This window comes from Bufo gargarizans, chromosome 3 (assembly GCF_014858855.1).
Source record: "Bufo gargarizans isolate SCDJY-AF-19 chromosome 3, ASM1485885v1, whole genome shotgun sequence".
NCBI lineage: Eukaryota > Metazoa > Chordata > Amphibia > Anura > Bufonidae > Bufo > Bufo gargarizans.
In genome coordinates this window covers 100,584,965-100,599,450 of record NC_058082.1, presented here as the reverse complement: position 1 = coordinate 100,599,450, position 14,486 = coordinate 100,584,965, and the positions used below count along the sequence as shown (strand labels likewise).

Below are 14,486 nucleotides of genomic sequence, written 5' to 3'. Positions count from 1 at the left end.
CTTATTGCCTTAATAGGTTGAAACAAGAACAAACCGATAAAGTGAGTACCAAAACTTGCCATTACAGTCAGAACTATATGGGTTTTGTGTTAGTGATGGGTAGTATTGAGATGTTTATAACAGCTTTGGTGAATGGGTCTTTTTATAGCTGTATCACAGGTATACAGATTTATTAAAGGGGTTATCCAGGAAAAGATATTTATGATTTATCCTCAGGATAGGTTATATCCTGGGCAAAGTTTTCAAAAATTTGATTCAGAACTTCAACAAGAAATTTGATTAGTTGCAAATTACTTCATAACAAATCACATTCCATTGTAAGGAGCGGGTGCAATGATGCGATTGCGCCCCCAGTTATTTAACCCCTCAGATGTCGTGTTCAGAGCTGATCACGGCATCTGAGAGTCGCATTCGGCCTTGGCCATCTTGATTGAAGAAAACACGCTCGCTAATGTGATGTCACCACATCATCACGCTGGGCAGTCGCAGTGACATCATCATTTGTTTAACTGCCATTTCAGGAAAAATTTATTTGTTTTGTAAATTCTTAATTTTCAGAATTTTTCAATCAAGATACAGACAGACAGTAGCCTGTTGGCCAGAGATTGGAATTACACCAAGCCGATGGCACAAGTACATAAGCATAACAGATAACAATTACTTGAAGTAACATCGCATAGCCATACGTAGTAGCTCATGTTGTAGTAATGATTGCGGACTCCTGTATAACTCCTAGAAGCATAAGATATTGGCAGCCTAGTGGAGTGTCTAAGGGAGCTATGGCTGCCTGGATAATATGCACATTTATACATTATGGAGGAACTAGGAGAAAGAAAAAGAAAAAATGAGGGTATAAATAGAAGAAAAAGAAGAGAAGAGGGGAGGAGTGGGGGGGGGGGATGGAGAAGAGAGACGGTGTTCAAGCAGCTTCAGTACACAGTAGGATTATATGCGAGTTGAAGGACAGAACCCGAAATTAGGGCGACGGTCAGGTGATGCCGACCCTCCTCTAACTTGCTATGTGGCTACCAAGGTAATTCACATCACTGCCCATCGCCCAACAACCTCCAAGGAAGCCAGGTTTTCAGAAATTTCTCATGATTTCTGTTAATCCAGCTTGTCATTTCTTCAAAATGACAGACTTGATTTACTTTAGCTATCCATTCCTTTACTGAGGGAGCATTGGCATCTCTCCAGTGGAGAGGTATGATGGCTTTGGCCGCTGCTATGAGATAGGTTGCTAAATTGTGTTTGGATGGCCTGTAAAGGTCGGTTGGAAGTGAGAAGATTACCATTTCAAGCGTAATCTTTAGCTCAGTAGACGAGACTTTTTTTATAGTCTTGTTGACGCCTTCCAAAAAAGGGATGATTAGAGAGCATGTCCACCATATATGGGATAGAGATCCTTCTCCTCTGCCACATCTCCAGCAAGACCGATCAGGGGATAGACCACATTTGTGCAACAACTCAGGAGTTCTGTACCATCTGGATGGGAGCTTGAAATGATTTACCTGCAAACGTGTGCACGGTGATGATCCATGCGAGAAAGCTAGGAGCTTTTTAAGTTCCTGTTCTGAGAAAACAATATCAAGCTCCTTCTCCCAGTCTCTGACATATAAAGGTTTTATCGCCTCCTTCTCGGCTCCCACCAAGGTGTAGATCGCTGAAATTTTCCTCTGTTTACGAAGTGGGGACAAAAGAGTCTTTTCAAACTCTGTCAATTGCCTTGCTGAGTTGAGCTTCTCTCTCAGTCCTCCGCACACAGCACCTATGTATGCTCTTGTAAGAAAAAAGCTAGGGGAGTTTTTTATTCGTTCTGGAAGCCTGCTTAATATAGACGTTTCTGTGTCTGGGGTTAACTCCCCCAGTCTGACTTGAGCTAGAAGTGACCATACTTCCTGGTGGATATCTCCATTGTTTCCCAAGAGGTCTGGAATGAGGTTTGCGGGTATTAGAGGGGACGGGTCAGGTGCTAGCTTTTTGCCTAGTTCCTTCCATGTCTCTCTTATCCCTTTCAATAAGGGGTCAGTAACATTACTCTTATTTTGACCAGGTTCAGTTAACCAGAGAAGCCGTTGGAGTGTAGGTCCTACACTATACTGCATAAGCTCTAGTACATCTGGTTGTCTCTGGGGGTCCACTGATTCCAACCATCTATTTAGTTGAATAGCTTGGTAATATCTCAAGACGTCTGGAAGTCCTAAGCCGCCACTCGTTCTAGTGCGAGCCTGGGTTTTTTCCCATTCCACAGGAATTTCAGGAAGAGTCTCCTAATCTCCAGGAAGAATGTTTTTGGTAGGTGTATCGGTACAAGCTGCATGACATATAGGATCTTGGGGAAGACATAAGCTTTGATCTAATTCTTTCTGCCTATCCAAGATAGGTATGGCAGGTTATATTTCAGTAGTAATTGTGTGATATCATTTTTAAGGGGGATGTAATTACATTTAAATAAATCATCTAGGTTTCTTGGGATCTTTATTCCTAGATACTGTATTGGACCCTTGGTCCAATGAAAAGGTAGGCTGTTCTGTAGGGAGGTAGCTCTGGAGTCAGGAAGCGAAATGTTCAAAATTTCGGATTTAGAGTGATTGACCTTAAAGTCAGATATCTGGCTAAATATCTCAATCTTTTTAACCAGTTGGTCTAGTCCTTTATCCGGGTTAGTCACCAGGAATAAAAGGTCGTCTGCGAAGGCGGTACATTTTAGTTCTCCCCAAATATGCTTGACGCCTTCAATTTCCTGAGTCTGTCTGACCAGCTGTATGAGTGTCTCTACAACTAGTATAAATAGAGAGGGTGACAATGGGCACCCTTGTCTGGTCCCATTTGATATTTCGAATGTTGGGGACAATGTTCCATTAACTTTCAGTCTGGCGTGTGGTTGTTGGTAAAGTGTGAATATTGAATGAATGAAGGGGTCAAGAATGGCAAATCTCTCCAAAGTCAGTTTCATGAAGTTCCAGTTGACCCTGTCAAATGCCTTTTCCGCGTCAATGCTCAGCAGGGTCAACGGGAACCTCTTTGTTTTGGCAGCGTGGATTGCGTGGAAGATCCGGTGTGTGTTGTCTTTCCCCTCTCTACCCTGGACAAATCCCGACTGTTCTGGGCCTATCAGATAAGGAAGTATTTTACTTAGTCTGGATGCCAGTATTTTGGCCCAGATTTTCAGATCCAAATTTAGAAGAGAAATTGGCCTATAACTTCCACAGTTCTGGGGATCCTTGCCTTCTTTATGAATAAGTGTTACGTACGATTCCTGTGTCTGTCTAGGCAACGAACCTCCCTATAGTAATGCATTGCATACATCAGTAAATCGGGGAGTTAGGATAACCTGGAAGCTTCTGTAGTATAGTAGGGGCAGACCATCTGGGCCTGGGCTCTTACCAGGGGGAAAACTGCGAATAATAGAGGACACCTCCTCCAGGGTGACTGGGGTAGTTAATAGGTCTATGTCAGCTTGGTGGACTGTTGGGAGCTTGAGCGAGTTTAGAAATTCCCTAATATGTGTCTGTCTGGAGTCAGTTTGATCCGTGGACATTGATTTGTTTAGGTTGTATAACCCCTCATAGATTTGTTGGAAGGCTCTTGCTATTTCTGGTGTGTCCTGGGTAATCCTATCATCGGACTGTTTTATTTTGGGAATATATGTTACGTTTTTTGTCTTTTTTAGCAGTGAGGACATCAAATTGCCCCCACTTCCCCTTGTGCATACACTTTATGTTGAAAGTTTAACATCTGTTTCCTCACCTTCTGAGCTAAGAGGTTTTTGAGTTGGAGTCTAAGTTCTGTTAGCTCCCCCTATTTCTGTCTACACGCAGATATTTTGTCTAATTTCTCTAGCAACATTATCTGGATTAGTATGGCGTCTACCTTCTTCTGATGTTCCTTTTTTACCCTAGTGCCAATAGAGATGAAGCAACCTCTAATGTAAGCCTTATGTGCTTCCCACTCAATATGTGAGATGCTGTGTGCGGAGGAATTGATTCCGAAATACAACTCTAGTTGAGACCTAACCTGGTCGAGGTGAAGTCTGTTGTTCAACAGGGATTTGTTGAGTCTCCAGTTCCATTCCCTCCTTGGTAGTGAGGCCAGGGCGAGGGTCAGATGACATGGTGCGTGGTCAGAGATAGTAATATTCCCAATCTCGGAGTTGCTGGAAACAGGCAAAAGAGAAGCAGATGTTAAAATGTGATCGAGCCTCTGATATGAGCCATGTGGGTTAGAAAAGAAGGAGTAGTCCCTAACTGTCGGGTTGCTAATTCTCCAAACGTCTATCAGCTGGAGATCCTGCAATTTTTCTGTGCAACTTACTTATATGTTTCTGTGCTATGTGTGACTTGGATGTGGAAGAGTTGAGATCTTGATCTAATACCAGGTTAAGGTCTGCCCCCAAGATCACCTGGCCTTCTGCAAAATGCTTAACGGTGTCTAGGGCCTTAAGGAGCCATTGTACAGTAGCTGTATTCGGGGCATATAGGTTGGCTAGAGTATATTTTCTGGATGCTATCTCTCCTTTTAAGATCAGGAGCCTCCCTTCCGCGTCCGTAAGCTGTTGAAAAAGGTATGGACTGATGTATGGCTATAGAAACACCCTTGGAGGCTGAGGTAGGGTGAGCGCTGTGAAACCACTGGTTGAATGGTCGAGATGGCAGCTTTGGTATCTTTTTCTGGCGCAGATGAGTCTCTTGCAAAAAGACTATGTGGGAGCCCCCTTTCTTCAAGGCTAGCATCACCTGACCTCTCTTTTGAGGTGAGTTGAGGCCCTTAACATTGAAAGTTGTTACTTTGACCTCTGCCATATCCTACTAAGTGGAGGTACTCTCTACTTATGTACTGGCACGAGAAGTTCGTAAGCTGTCTAATAAGAATAAGAGGGGTGGAGGGAGGATGGAGGGAGGAGTAAAGTGTAGATAGGACAGAGAAAGATCAAGTAGAGGGGGAAAAACAGAAAAGTATAAGTATTAAACAATATAACAGTAGCTTGTCCTACTAATATCGTAAGCTGAAATCAGCCAAGTCAAGGCGGATACTGGGAGGGAAATAAGGGGGGTGAGGGTGGTTGTGAGAGTGAAATGAGATCGATGTAGCCCATACACCCACGCTCATAAACCAGATTGTGACTAGCTATCTGGTTGGTGACCCTGCCACTTTGTTCTAGTCTTGCCATCCTCTTTATTTTTATTTTTTTGGGATTAAGTGCTAAGAGGGAATAGGAAATGGGGGGGGGGGGCGAGAAGGGGAGGGGAGAAGGGGGGTACAAAGAGAAATATTCTCTTGCTGGAGAATAGGAAGCACGATAGTGGGAGGAGTGTAATAACTGCCTGGGTCCAGTGATGCTTATCAATTCTTACAATTACAAGAAACTGCAGATGATAAACACTAATATGAATACTGTTTCATGAGAGTATAATGGGACTCTAATATCTCTTTCCCCCTAATTGTCCCTGTTCTTTTATCTCATAAGAGTTAGATGGGATGACCAGGGGAAAGGCACAGGGGAGGGGGGGGGGGGGGGAGAGAGGATCTACAATACCATAGCAGGAAAATTGGGCTGTTGGAGGGAGAATATTATCTATGCAGGTAAGCAGAACCATAATCGGATCTAAAACATTTCAAGTAAAACTGGGAGCATATAACATTCGCATAGGCTCTTTTTTAGTATTGCATCAGAGCCCTAGCGGCTCTTCCTTCTTTTTCCTTTTCAAAATCGTAACTAACAGCTGGTAAATCCCGAACATCAAACCTTGGATATAACAAAGGATCTTTATGGGTTAGTGAACAGCCATCACTATTCCAGCTGCCCATTGAGAAGCTGTAGCCCATAGTTCCTGGTCCCGTCTTTAGGGTGGTGGGGATCGCACTTCTGCTGCTGCTCTGGTCATTTTGGATTTCCCCTTAGGCACCTTCTTCCAGGGTTCGATCTGGGTGAGCCGTGGCAGATCTGTAGGTTGGGCAATTGGCATCCATGAAGGAACTTCCAGCGGGTGAATTCCTATGGCTTCCCAGGCTCTTTCAAGATCGTCTGGGGTATGTATCACAATACGTTTGCCATTCTTTATAATCGCGATACCGAAGGGGAATAACCAGACATACTGTATTTTTTGGGCTCTCAGCACATCTAGAAGGGGCTTCATAGTGCGCCGTTTCGCCAGCGTGGAGGGCGCTATATCCTGATAGAGAGCAACGTTCGCCCCATCGTATACAATCTGTCTTTTCTCTTTGGCTGCGGCCATTATTCGGGCAGTGTCTGCATATGACAATAGACCACAGACAACATCCCTGGGTCTTTCATTCGGCCTCAGAGCTTGTCTTAGGGCCCTGTGGATGCAGCGCTTCAGAGGCCCAGTATTCAGGTAGGCCCTTTATATGGATAGTCCGTCGTCTGCTTCTGTTTTCTTGATCTTCTAACATCAGCATCACTTTGTTGAGCTCTGTGGTGTGGAAGTTAAGATACTCCTCCCTTCCCGTGGAGTGCGACACAAGTTCCTGCGCTGCTGCTTCTAGCGACTCCACTCTGCCCCATTTGAGTTATCTCAGATTTTATATCTAAGAGTTCCACCAATACTGGCTTTATGGCCTTTTCCAGCGCTTGCCCCAGTACCTTAGTGAGAAAAGATTTCGATACGGGTGAGGGGTCACGAGATTCCACTGTGTCGCCCTGAGAGCTGTCTGCATCGGAGTCCTGGTGAGAGGAGCGCTTTCTTCTTAAGCTGCATTGCTTGCTGGCTCTTTTGGGTTCTCGGCGTATCGGGGGTGTCAGAACCCCTATCTCTCCCATATTTGACCATTTTGAGATGGGTCACCGCTAATTAAATGCTTGAGTGCGGAGGAGCCGAGGTCTCACACAGCCATCTGCAGTCCCGGCTGGAAAAATTGATTTGTTACCACGAAGTGCCAAGAAATTCAGATTTGAGTCAAATTTAATTTTTTATGATATTCGGATAGAATTCCACTTTGTTAACTTTCATTCCTTCAAAACTAGTCATGAGTACCAGATCTGCGGGAGTGTGACACCTTCTTCCCCCACCGATCACCTATTAGGAGCTTTGCAACCTCTTCTTAAGCCAGTGACATGACTGTACATCGGTCACATGGCCTAGCTGCAGCTCAGCTCCATTAAAGTCAATAAGGGTGAACTGCAATACCAAGCACTGCCACTATGCGATGTACCGCACTTTCCTTGGAAAGCTGCCGGGAGCCTGCATTGCTCACCAGACCTCCGGTGAGTGCAGTGGCTCCTTGAAACAGCTGATCATCTGGGGGTGCTGGGACTCAGACTATAATGTGATAATGATTACTAGGGTTGAGCAAGTCGAAGCATCAGAAGTGGACTTCAATAAAAATTTCTGGGAAAATTCAATTTGCTGCAAAGCTTAAAGTTTTCTCTTGCTTTGTGGTTAACTAATCAATTTTTCCATTTGAGAGTGAAGAGGCCACGTGATTGAAGATTCCGTGCAAAATCTTGTGCTCTGTGACATATGACGTTACCATATCAGGCAACATGATGATGTCATTAGGCACCGCACAAGATTTCACGTGGGATCTTCAATCAAGATGGCCATGGCGGCCTCTTTGCGCTTAAAGAGATAAGGTGAGTATTATTATTATTATTTTACCCCTGAAATGCCTCCATATTTACATCAGATGCCACAATGAACGCGGGATCTGAGGGGTTCAATGACGGGGGGGCGGCACAATTGCCATTCCCCGTCAATGCGCTCACTATTTACAAATAAATGTGCTTCATGATGAAGTAATTCGTCACAAAGTGAATTTCTTGGCAAAGCAGCCAAATCAAAGTTTTCATAACGTCGCTCACCACTAATGATGACCTATCCTGAGGATAGGTCATCATTATCATTTCCCGGATAACCCCATTAAAGGGGTTTTGTCACTTCAGCGAATAGAATTTATTATGTACAGAAGGTTAGTACAACACATTATACACTGGCTCGTTTCCATGGTTATGACCACCGTGCAATCCAGCATTGATGGCTGTGCTTGCATACTATATAAAAGTATCAGCCTATGTGAGCTCCCACAGTCCCGTCCACTACAGAGGCAAGCACGGCTACCACTGATGGAATACAGGGTGGTCGTAACCATGGAAATGAACAGTGTATAATGTGATAGAAAAATGAGTCTATCCAGCAAAGGAAGCAATATGGATAATACATTATTAGGTGCCTTGTATTAACATTACCTATATGATTAATGCCACTTGCTGAAGGGACACAACCCCTACTGGAATTTAGTCTGCAAAATGGCACAAATTAAACCAAATTTGACATTTTAGATACCCTTCTCATTCTTATGCCACCTTATTGGAGTCTGTACCTTTTTCTAATTTTTTCCAATCTTTGATAAGCTCATCTTATTGAGTTGTACTACCTAAACCCAACCATATAATGGATTGATTGTGTCCAACAAATGTTGTGCTGGTGCACCTTGAAAATGGCACTGGGGACATATCACATGGGTTCCAGGAAGTCTTCAGCAGTTTATATATAGTAGGAATATGAAGTTTTAATAACTACAGTTTCAATGCTACAGGTTTTAGCCCAGTATCGGGGTCTTCTTATGGCTGTTATGCCTGAAGAAGACCCTAGTTCAGAGAGGAAAAGTTTACATTGAAAAACTTTTAGCAGTTCCCAGTATCTTTATTCACAATTTTGATTGAGCTGTGACTCCCATAACAGATTGGCCTTGTTTATAGGTGTATTACCGATTCTAGGAACCAATATTGCTCTGGTATTGACATTCAGGTGCACCAGCTATTACTGTACATTCATTCGACTAAGGCCTCTTGCATACGAAAGTTTTTTTTTTCCGTTCCGTTTTTTTGTGTTCCGTATATGGACCGTATACAGAACCATTCATTTCAATGGATCCGCAAAAAAATGGAAGGTACTCTGTTTGCCTTTCGTTTCCGTATTTGTTTTTCCATTCCATTCAAAGATAGAACATGTCCTATTATTGTCCGCATAATAGACAAGAATAGTACTGTTCTATCAGGGGCCAGGTGTTCAGTTCCACAAAAAACGGAATGCACACAGACATCATCTGTATTTTTTGTGGATCCGTTTTTTGCAGACCGCAAAATACTTAAAAATCCATACGGTTGTGTGAAAGAGGCCTTACTAAGGTGAGCATATCACATATGGGTGTTGCAGATTCTTGCATGTGTCCAAACATTATTACCCATCAAGGCACCATTCATGTAATCAAAGAAACAAAGGCAAGTCCCAGATCATAGACTCTAGGCGCGGTCGTCAGTCCATGCACGGACAAAGCTCTGCTTCAATGCACCTGTATATCTAATGAATGATTTGTTCGGCATGAATAAAAACTTCTTCTTTATCAGTTCATATTAAAACTCCAACATTGGATTCACCACCGCTATTTCCAATGTTTCCTGTTTAAGTGGAAACGGTGTTGGTGAGTCCAATGTTGCAATTTTAATATGATCTACTGAAGGTTTTTATTCATGCCGGTACAAATCATTCATTAGCAATTCATGTACGTTTCCTGTGTTATCTCACTTCATGGTTGCTGTACATTTGCAGCAATAATTTATGGTTACATCTTTAGTGAACAGGGGGATTTCTTTGACTTCTCATAGCCACATCTCTTTTTCTACGTATACATACTTTTCAATTTGCAACAGAACGTTGTCACATTTTGCTTAGTGCTTTTGCTTGCCATCTGTGTTCTGTGCAGATGAAAGTTTTCCTATCTTTTTGTATTGTAGGTGAATCTGTCTTCAAATAACAATTCATTTGTAAATTGCTTTCGAACAGCAGTTGGATTTAAAATGTAGACCTGGTTTTGTGTTATTGTAATTGGTTCCTTTCAACAAATTGTGTAACCTTAGAAATAATTACAATACATCAATTTACTTTATGAGCCTAATAACATACACATTGAGAACCTTGCTATCATTATTACCACATATTAAACTTCTGTTCAGGGATTTTAATTTTAAATTAAAAATATAAATCTGAAACATTAGCAATTGCAGAGAACAAAATGTGTCAGTGTCATTTCACAGCTAATGCTTAACAAGTCATAAACACACAAACTGTTCTCTTCAAGCTGCCAAATGAAGCCGTCATTACTCCTTTGTAAATTCAAAAAAATAAAGCAATTAACCACATTTGATTAATAAGAATAAACTTTCGTTCTAAAAATCACATCCTGGTTGTCTGAGATGTATTCATCATGCCAGCAATGTAGTATTTATTTCTGGCAAAAAAAAAAGCTTTACTCACATTGAAACCGCCAAAGTCTGATTTCTAGACATTGATGAGCTATTTTTTTTGGCTCATAATGAGTTTAAAAAAAAGTTATAGTATTAGTCACCTCTCTGATCCCCAGTCGCTCCTGTTTTAATGCTGACCAGGTCCCTGTAGGTCTCTGCTTCCTGGTACATCTTGACAAACAGGAAATGCAAGCTCAGCCAATCGCTGGCTGGATGGGTCACCAGTGCAGCCTGTGATTGGCTGAGCAAGCATTTCCTGTGCATCCACACAGGACTAGAAATGATATTTGTAGCGTTACTGCTGTAGGCCAACAAGGAACAACATTTCCAACAATGATGTGGCACCATCAGCTTTTTAAGGAGAACTCATGGTTGATAATCAACTATATTCGACCAACAATACAGCTTCCCAAAATCGTCAAGCAGAACCAATTGGAGACAAAATAGCCCAAAGCTTTACTAGCATCACTACTCCTTTGTTTTAGAGATTGGCTACATTCTCAATGGCTACTCCCCCAAGGAGGCATATCCTTGTAACACGCTACAATGTTTTTACAGAGACAACCTCTTCCTTCTGGGATTCGCGTTCCCACCTATCCCTTGGTTGAACTTGATGGACCTAAGTATTTTTTCAACCGTATTACCTATGTAACTATGTAACAGTTTAAAGGGGTTTTCTTTCGGATAGTTTTATTCTGATGATTTATCCTTAGGATAGATCATCAGAATCTGATCTGTGGGGTCAGATTCCCAGCACCCTCACCGATCAACAGTTTGAAGAGTAGGAAGCGCTTCAGTTAGTGCCTCTTCCTCGGCCACCAATGTTATGTTCACTGGTCATATAGCCTAGACACAGCTAAGTCCCTTTCAGGTGAATGTCTGAGCTGAGCTGTGATGTCAAGCGTATCTGCTATCCAATGGACAGCACTGTGCTTGGTATGCTGTGAGGAGGCTGTGGCACTCACCAGAGATGCTGGGAGTAGCACCCCACAAATCACATGCTGATGACCAATCCTGAGGATAGGTCATTAGTGTAAAACACCCAGAAAACACCTACAAATTATTCAGTGTACAAGCGCCACCGTAAAGATTTGCTATACAGTCGACAAACATCTGACTGTCAAGAAAACTACCTCTTCTTCATATATTGCAGTCCAGATCTGGGAATATACTGTAATGTTGGAACTGTTGTCCCCCATAGGCATACAGCAGTAACACTACACACATATAATTTGTGGTCCTGTGTTAACACACAGGAAATACCTGCTTAGCCAGTCACTGGCCGCAGTAGTGAACCATCCCACCCAGTGATTTCCTGTGTCTCCAGACCAGGGAGGAATGACCAACTGACACTTGGTAAGCACTGGAATATGAGTGGTGGGGGATCAGTGAGGTAATGCCTCTGTAATTCATTTTTATATCCCACTGTAATAAAAATATGCTTCCCCACTGGACCACCCGATTAACATTTACTATGTGTTCCTGATGAAGTCTATACAGTGTTCAGTGCATTTACTAATAATATACTTTATATATTGCTAAAGGAAATATCTGTAGTTAGATGATAGCACATAGTGTGTGTTATGTTTAGTGATGAGCGGCAGGGGCAATATTCAATTTCGCGAATATTTGTGGCAAATATTTATCATAAATTCGAGAATTTGCCATTATTTTCTTGATTGCGAAAATCGGCAATTACTGATGCGCATATTTTGGCGCAATACGTGCAACTTCACATTTTAGCAGGTCTGACTACATGTTACTGATTAGTGCACTAAGTATTGTTGTGAACTTGTGACATCACAGTACTATGTCTGTAGCATGTAAGTACGGACAGCGGAACCTATCACACTACCTAACACCCTGCATTAGCTACACTATATCACGATCTACCTACACTGACTATTCTCCCATTAACTATCTGTATTATATATATAAGCTAACTAACTAACTAATGTAATGACACAGTAACGTACAGATCACAGCAATGACACTGCTGTCTCTCTCAGAACTGCTGGGGAGGTTCTTATATAGTAAAGGGGTAGGCAACTTTTCTATTGGTTGCTAAGGATGTTGCTAAGCTCAGACAAAGACATTGCAGCCTTCTCATTGGCCCACAAGCAAGAAGCAGGGAGGGATCATGGGTTCAGATGGAAAAAAAAAATCTAGAATATTCATGAATACGAATATAAAGCACTATATTCTAAATCTTCGCGAATTCTCGAAGTGACTTTGTGGTTCACATACCTTTCTATATTCGGGTACATCCATGCGTGTTTGTATGGTTCTATCTTTTTGTTTTCAATATTATAGTTATATTTTAGCTGCACAATCCAGCTGTTTTATACATGGTTTTTAATACCATAATAAATCTACGTGTATCCATGTGAGTCACCTATGTTTGAGTGCCAGTCCATCCATTATTTAGTTATGTTGGCAGTTTGTGCACACAGCCGTGCTGCTCGTGGGCACTGATGCCGTTCTGTTCACCCTGTGTATGTTGCAGTTCCAGGGCTCTGGCAGCAGCCTCTGGTGCTGGTGTCCTGTGTGTCTATTTGGAGAATTCTTCATTGAACCTCATCTCAATATGCAGTACTGCTAGGGTTAACCCTCCTCTGTGTGCAGCTGCTAGGCTGTTTACAATTGCTAATCAGTTTCTGCTGTAAATGATGTGCTATTTATCTCATTGTTACGGCCTTTGGTGTGCGCCGTGACACAGTTGCCGCGCATGCTGTTGCCAGCGGCAACGTTTTGTGGTTGCAGCATGTAGGTGCCTCCTCCTTTTTCCTGGGGCCCTCCCTGTCTGGTGCCGGAGTGGTTAATTATCTAGCTGGTGGGGATTTAGGCGTGTCCTGGGTGTGGCCATTAGGTTTATATTGCCTGTGGCCTGTTGGCTAGGGTCGGTTTTCCTCCAGCCTTGCTTTGTGCCCGGCCTCTGTCACCTTCCCTTCACAACCCTTGTGATTAACACAGGGGTTCCTCACTCACTGCTGTAAAAGTATGATGTTGCAATCCTTAATGTGAAAGAACCCTTAGCAAAACCCTTCTAATATGTTACTGTTTAACAGAACAAATGCTGTGTCACATGCTTCTTTACATGAGGGCACATGGGTAGCCAGGGCTAGTATTGGCACCAGGCAAACCCAAGCAGATGCCATATTTTATTAAATTTTATTGAACCTATAGGGATAGAAGGGTAGGACCATGGTGGTCTATATATGCTCTATGCTTGTGAAGAGTGAGGAAGACATGGGCCCCACTGTTATGTTGTGGCTCACGGAACTACCTTAAAAGTGTTTATCAAGATTTTTATAGTAATCACCTATCTTATCGATGGGGGCCCAACACCCGGGACCTCCACAGATCAGCTGTTTGAGAAGGCACCAGTGCTCCTGTGGGCAGATTGTATAGCGTACAATCTATAGCAACTGTGCTTGGTATCGTACTCAGCCCCATTCACTTCAGTGGGGCTGAGCTGCACCTAGGCCGCGTGACCGATGAATCTGACGTCACTGGCCTGGAGAAAGCTGAGAGAAGGCCACGGCGCTACTGCAAGTGCTCCTTCCATCTTATATACTTATGTCTTTCTGCCAACTGTATTCTATATATATTATCTGGTTCCTGTTAGATGTTCTGCATGTATGTTTTTCACATAAGATGGTCCTATTTTCTACCTTGTACGGCATTGTCCCAAGGAAGGGTGTGCTGTATCTTAAGACTATTTGTTAGAACACCATCTCCAATACTGTCCATTGCCTACTATATACAGTCATGATTTGTATTTGTTTTCTTGTAGGGTGACAAAGAAGCGGAAATGGGGCTGCCATTCTCCCCACTTTGTGACCGCAAGGCCACATTGGTAGCTCAGTCCCAGATAGGTAATTCAGCTCTCGTTATGTCTACACAGAAAAGTCTCTGGTTCTTGAGATCACCGTCCTGTGAACACTGACATGGTCTTAGGACTTCTTTTACTGGATTGTTGCAATAACTGATCTCTTCTCTTACAGGATTCATAGAATTTATTGTTGACCCAACGTTTTCAGTGCTGACTGATGTGGCTGAGAAGATTGTTCTTCCCTTAGTAGAAGAAGGAAGCAAAACCAAACCAGCAGCTCCAGTCAATCAGTCCAGGTGTGTGAAGTTCCAATCACTTAAGAAATGCAAAATTAACTTGAATTACTAATGGAAATTTCACTTTTTAAATAGCAGAGTAACCTCTTTG

General features: G+C 42.6%; 1 protein-coding gene across 1 annotated transcript in view; it reads left to right on the top strand.

The window, feature by feature from the left end:
* The window catches only part of PDE1B (phosphodiesterase 1B), a 188,187-nt gene that overhangs the window by 163,604 nt on the left and 10,097 nt on the right, over positions 1-14,486 (top strand). Inside the window, 2 exon segments of the mRNA XM_044287497.1 lie at positions 14,061-14,142; positions 14,272-14,395. Of these exon segments, the coding sequence (XP_044143432.1) occupies positions 14,061-14,142; positions 14,272-14,395 (206 nt within the window).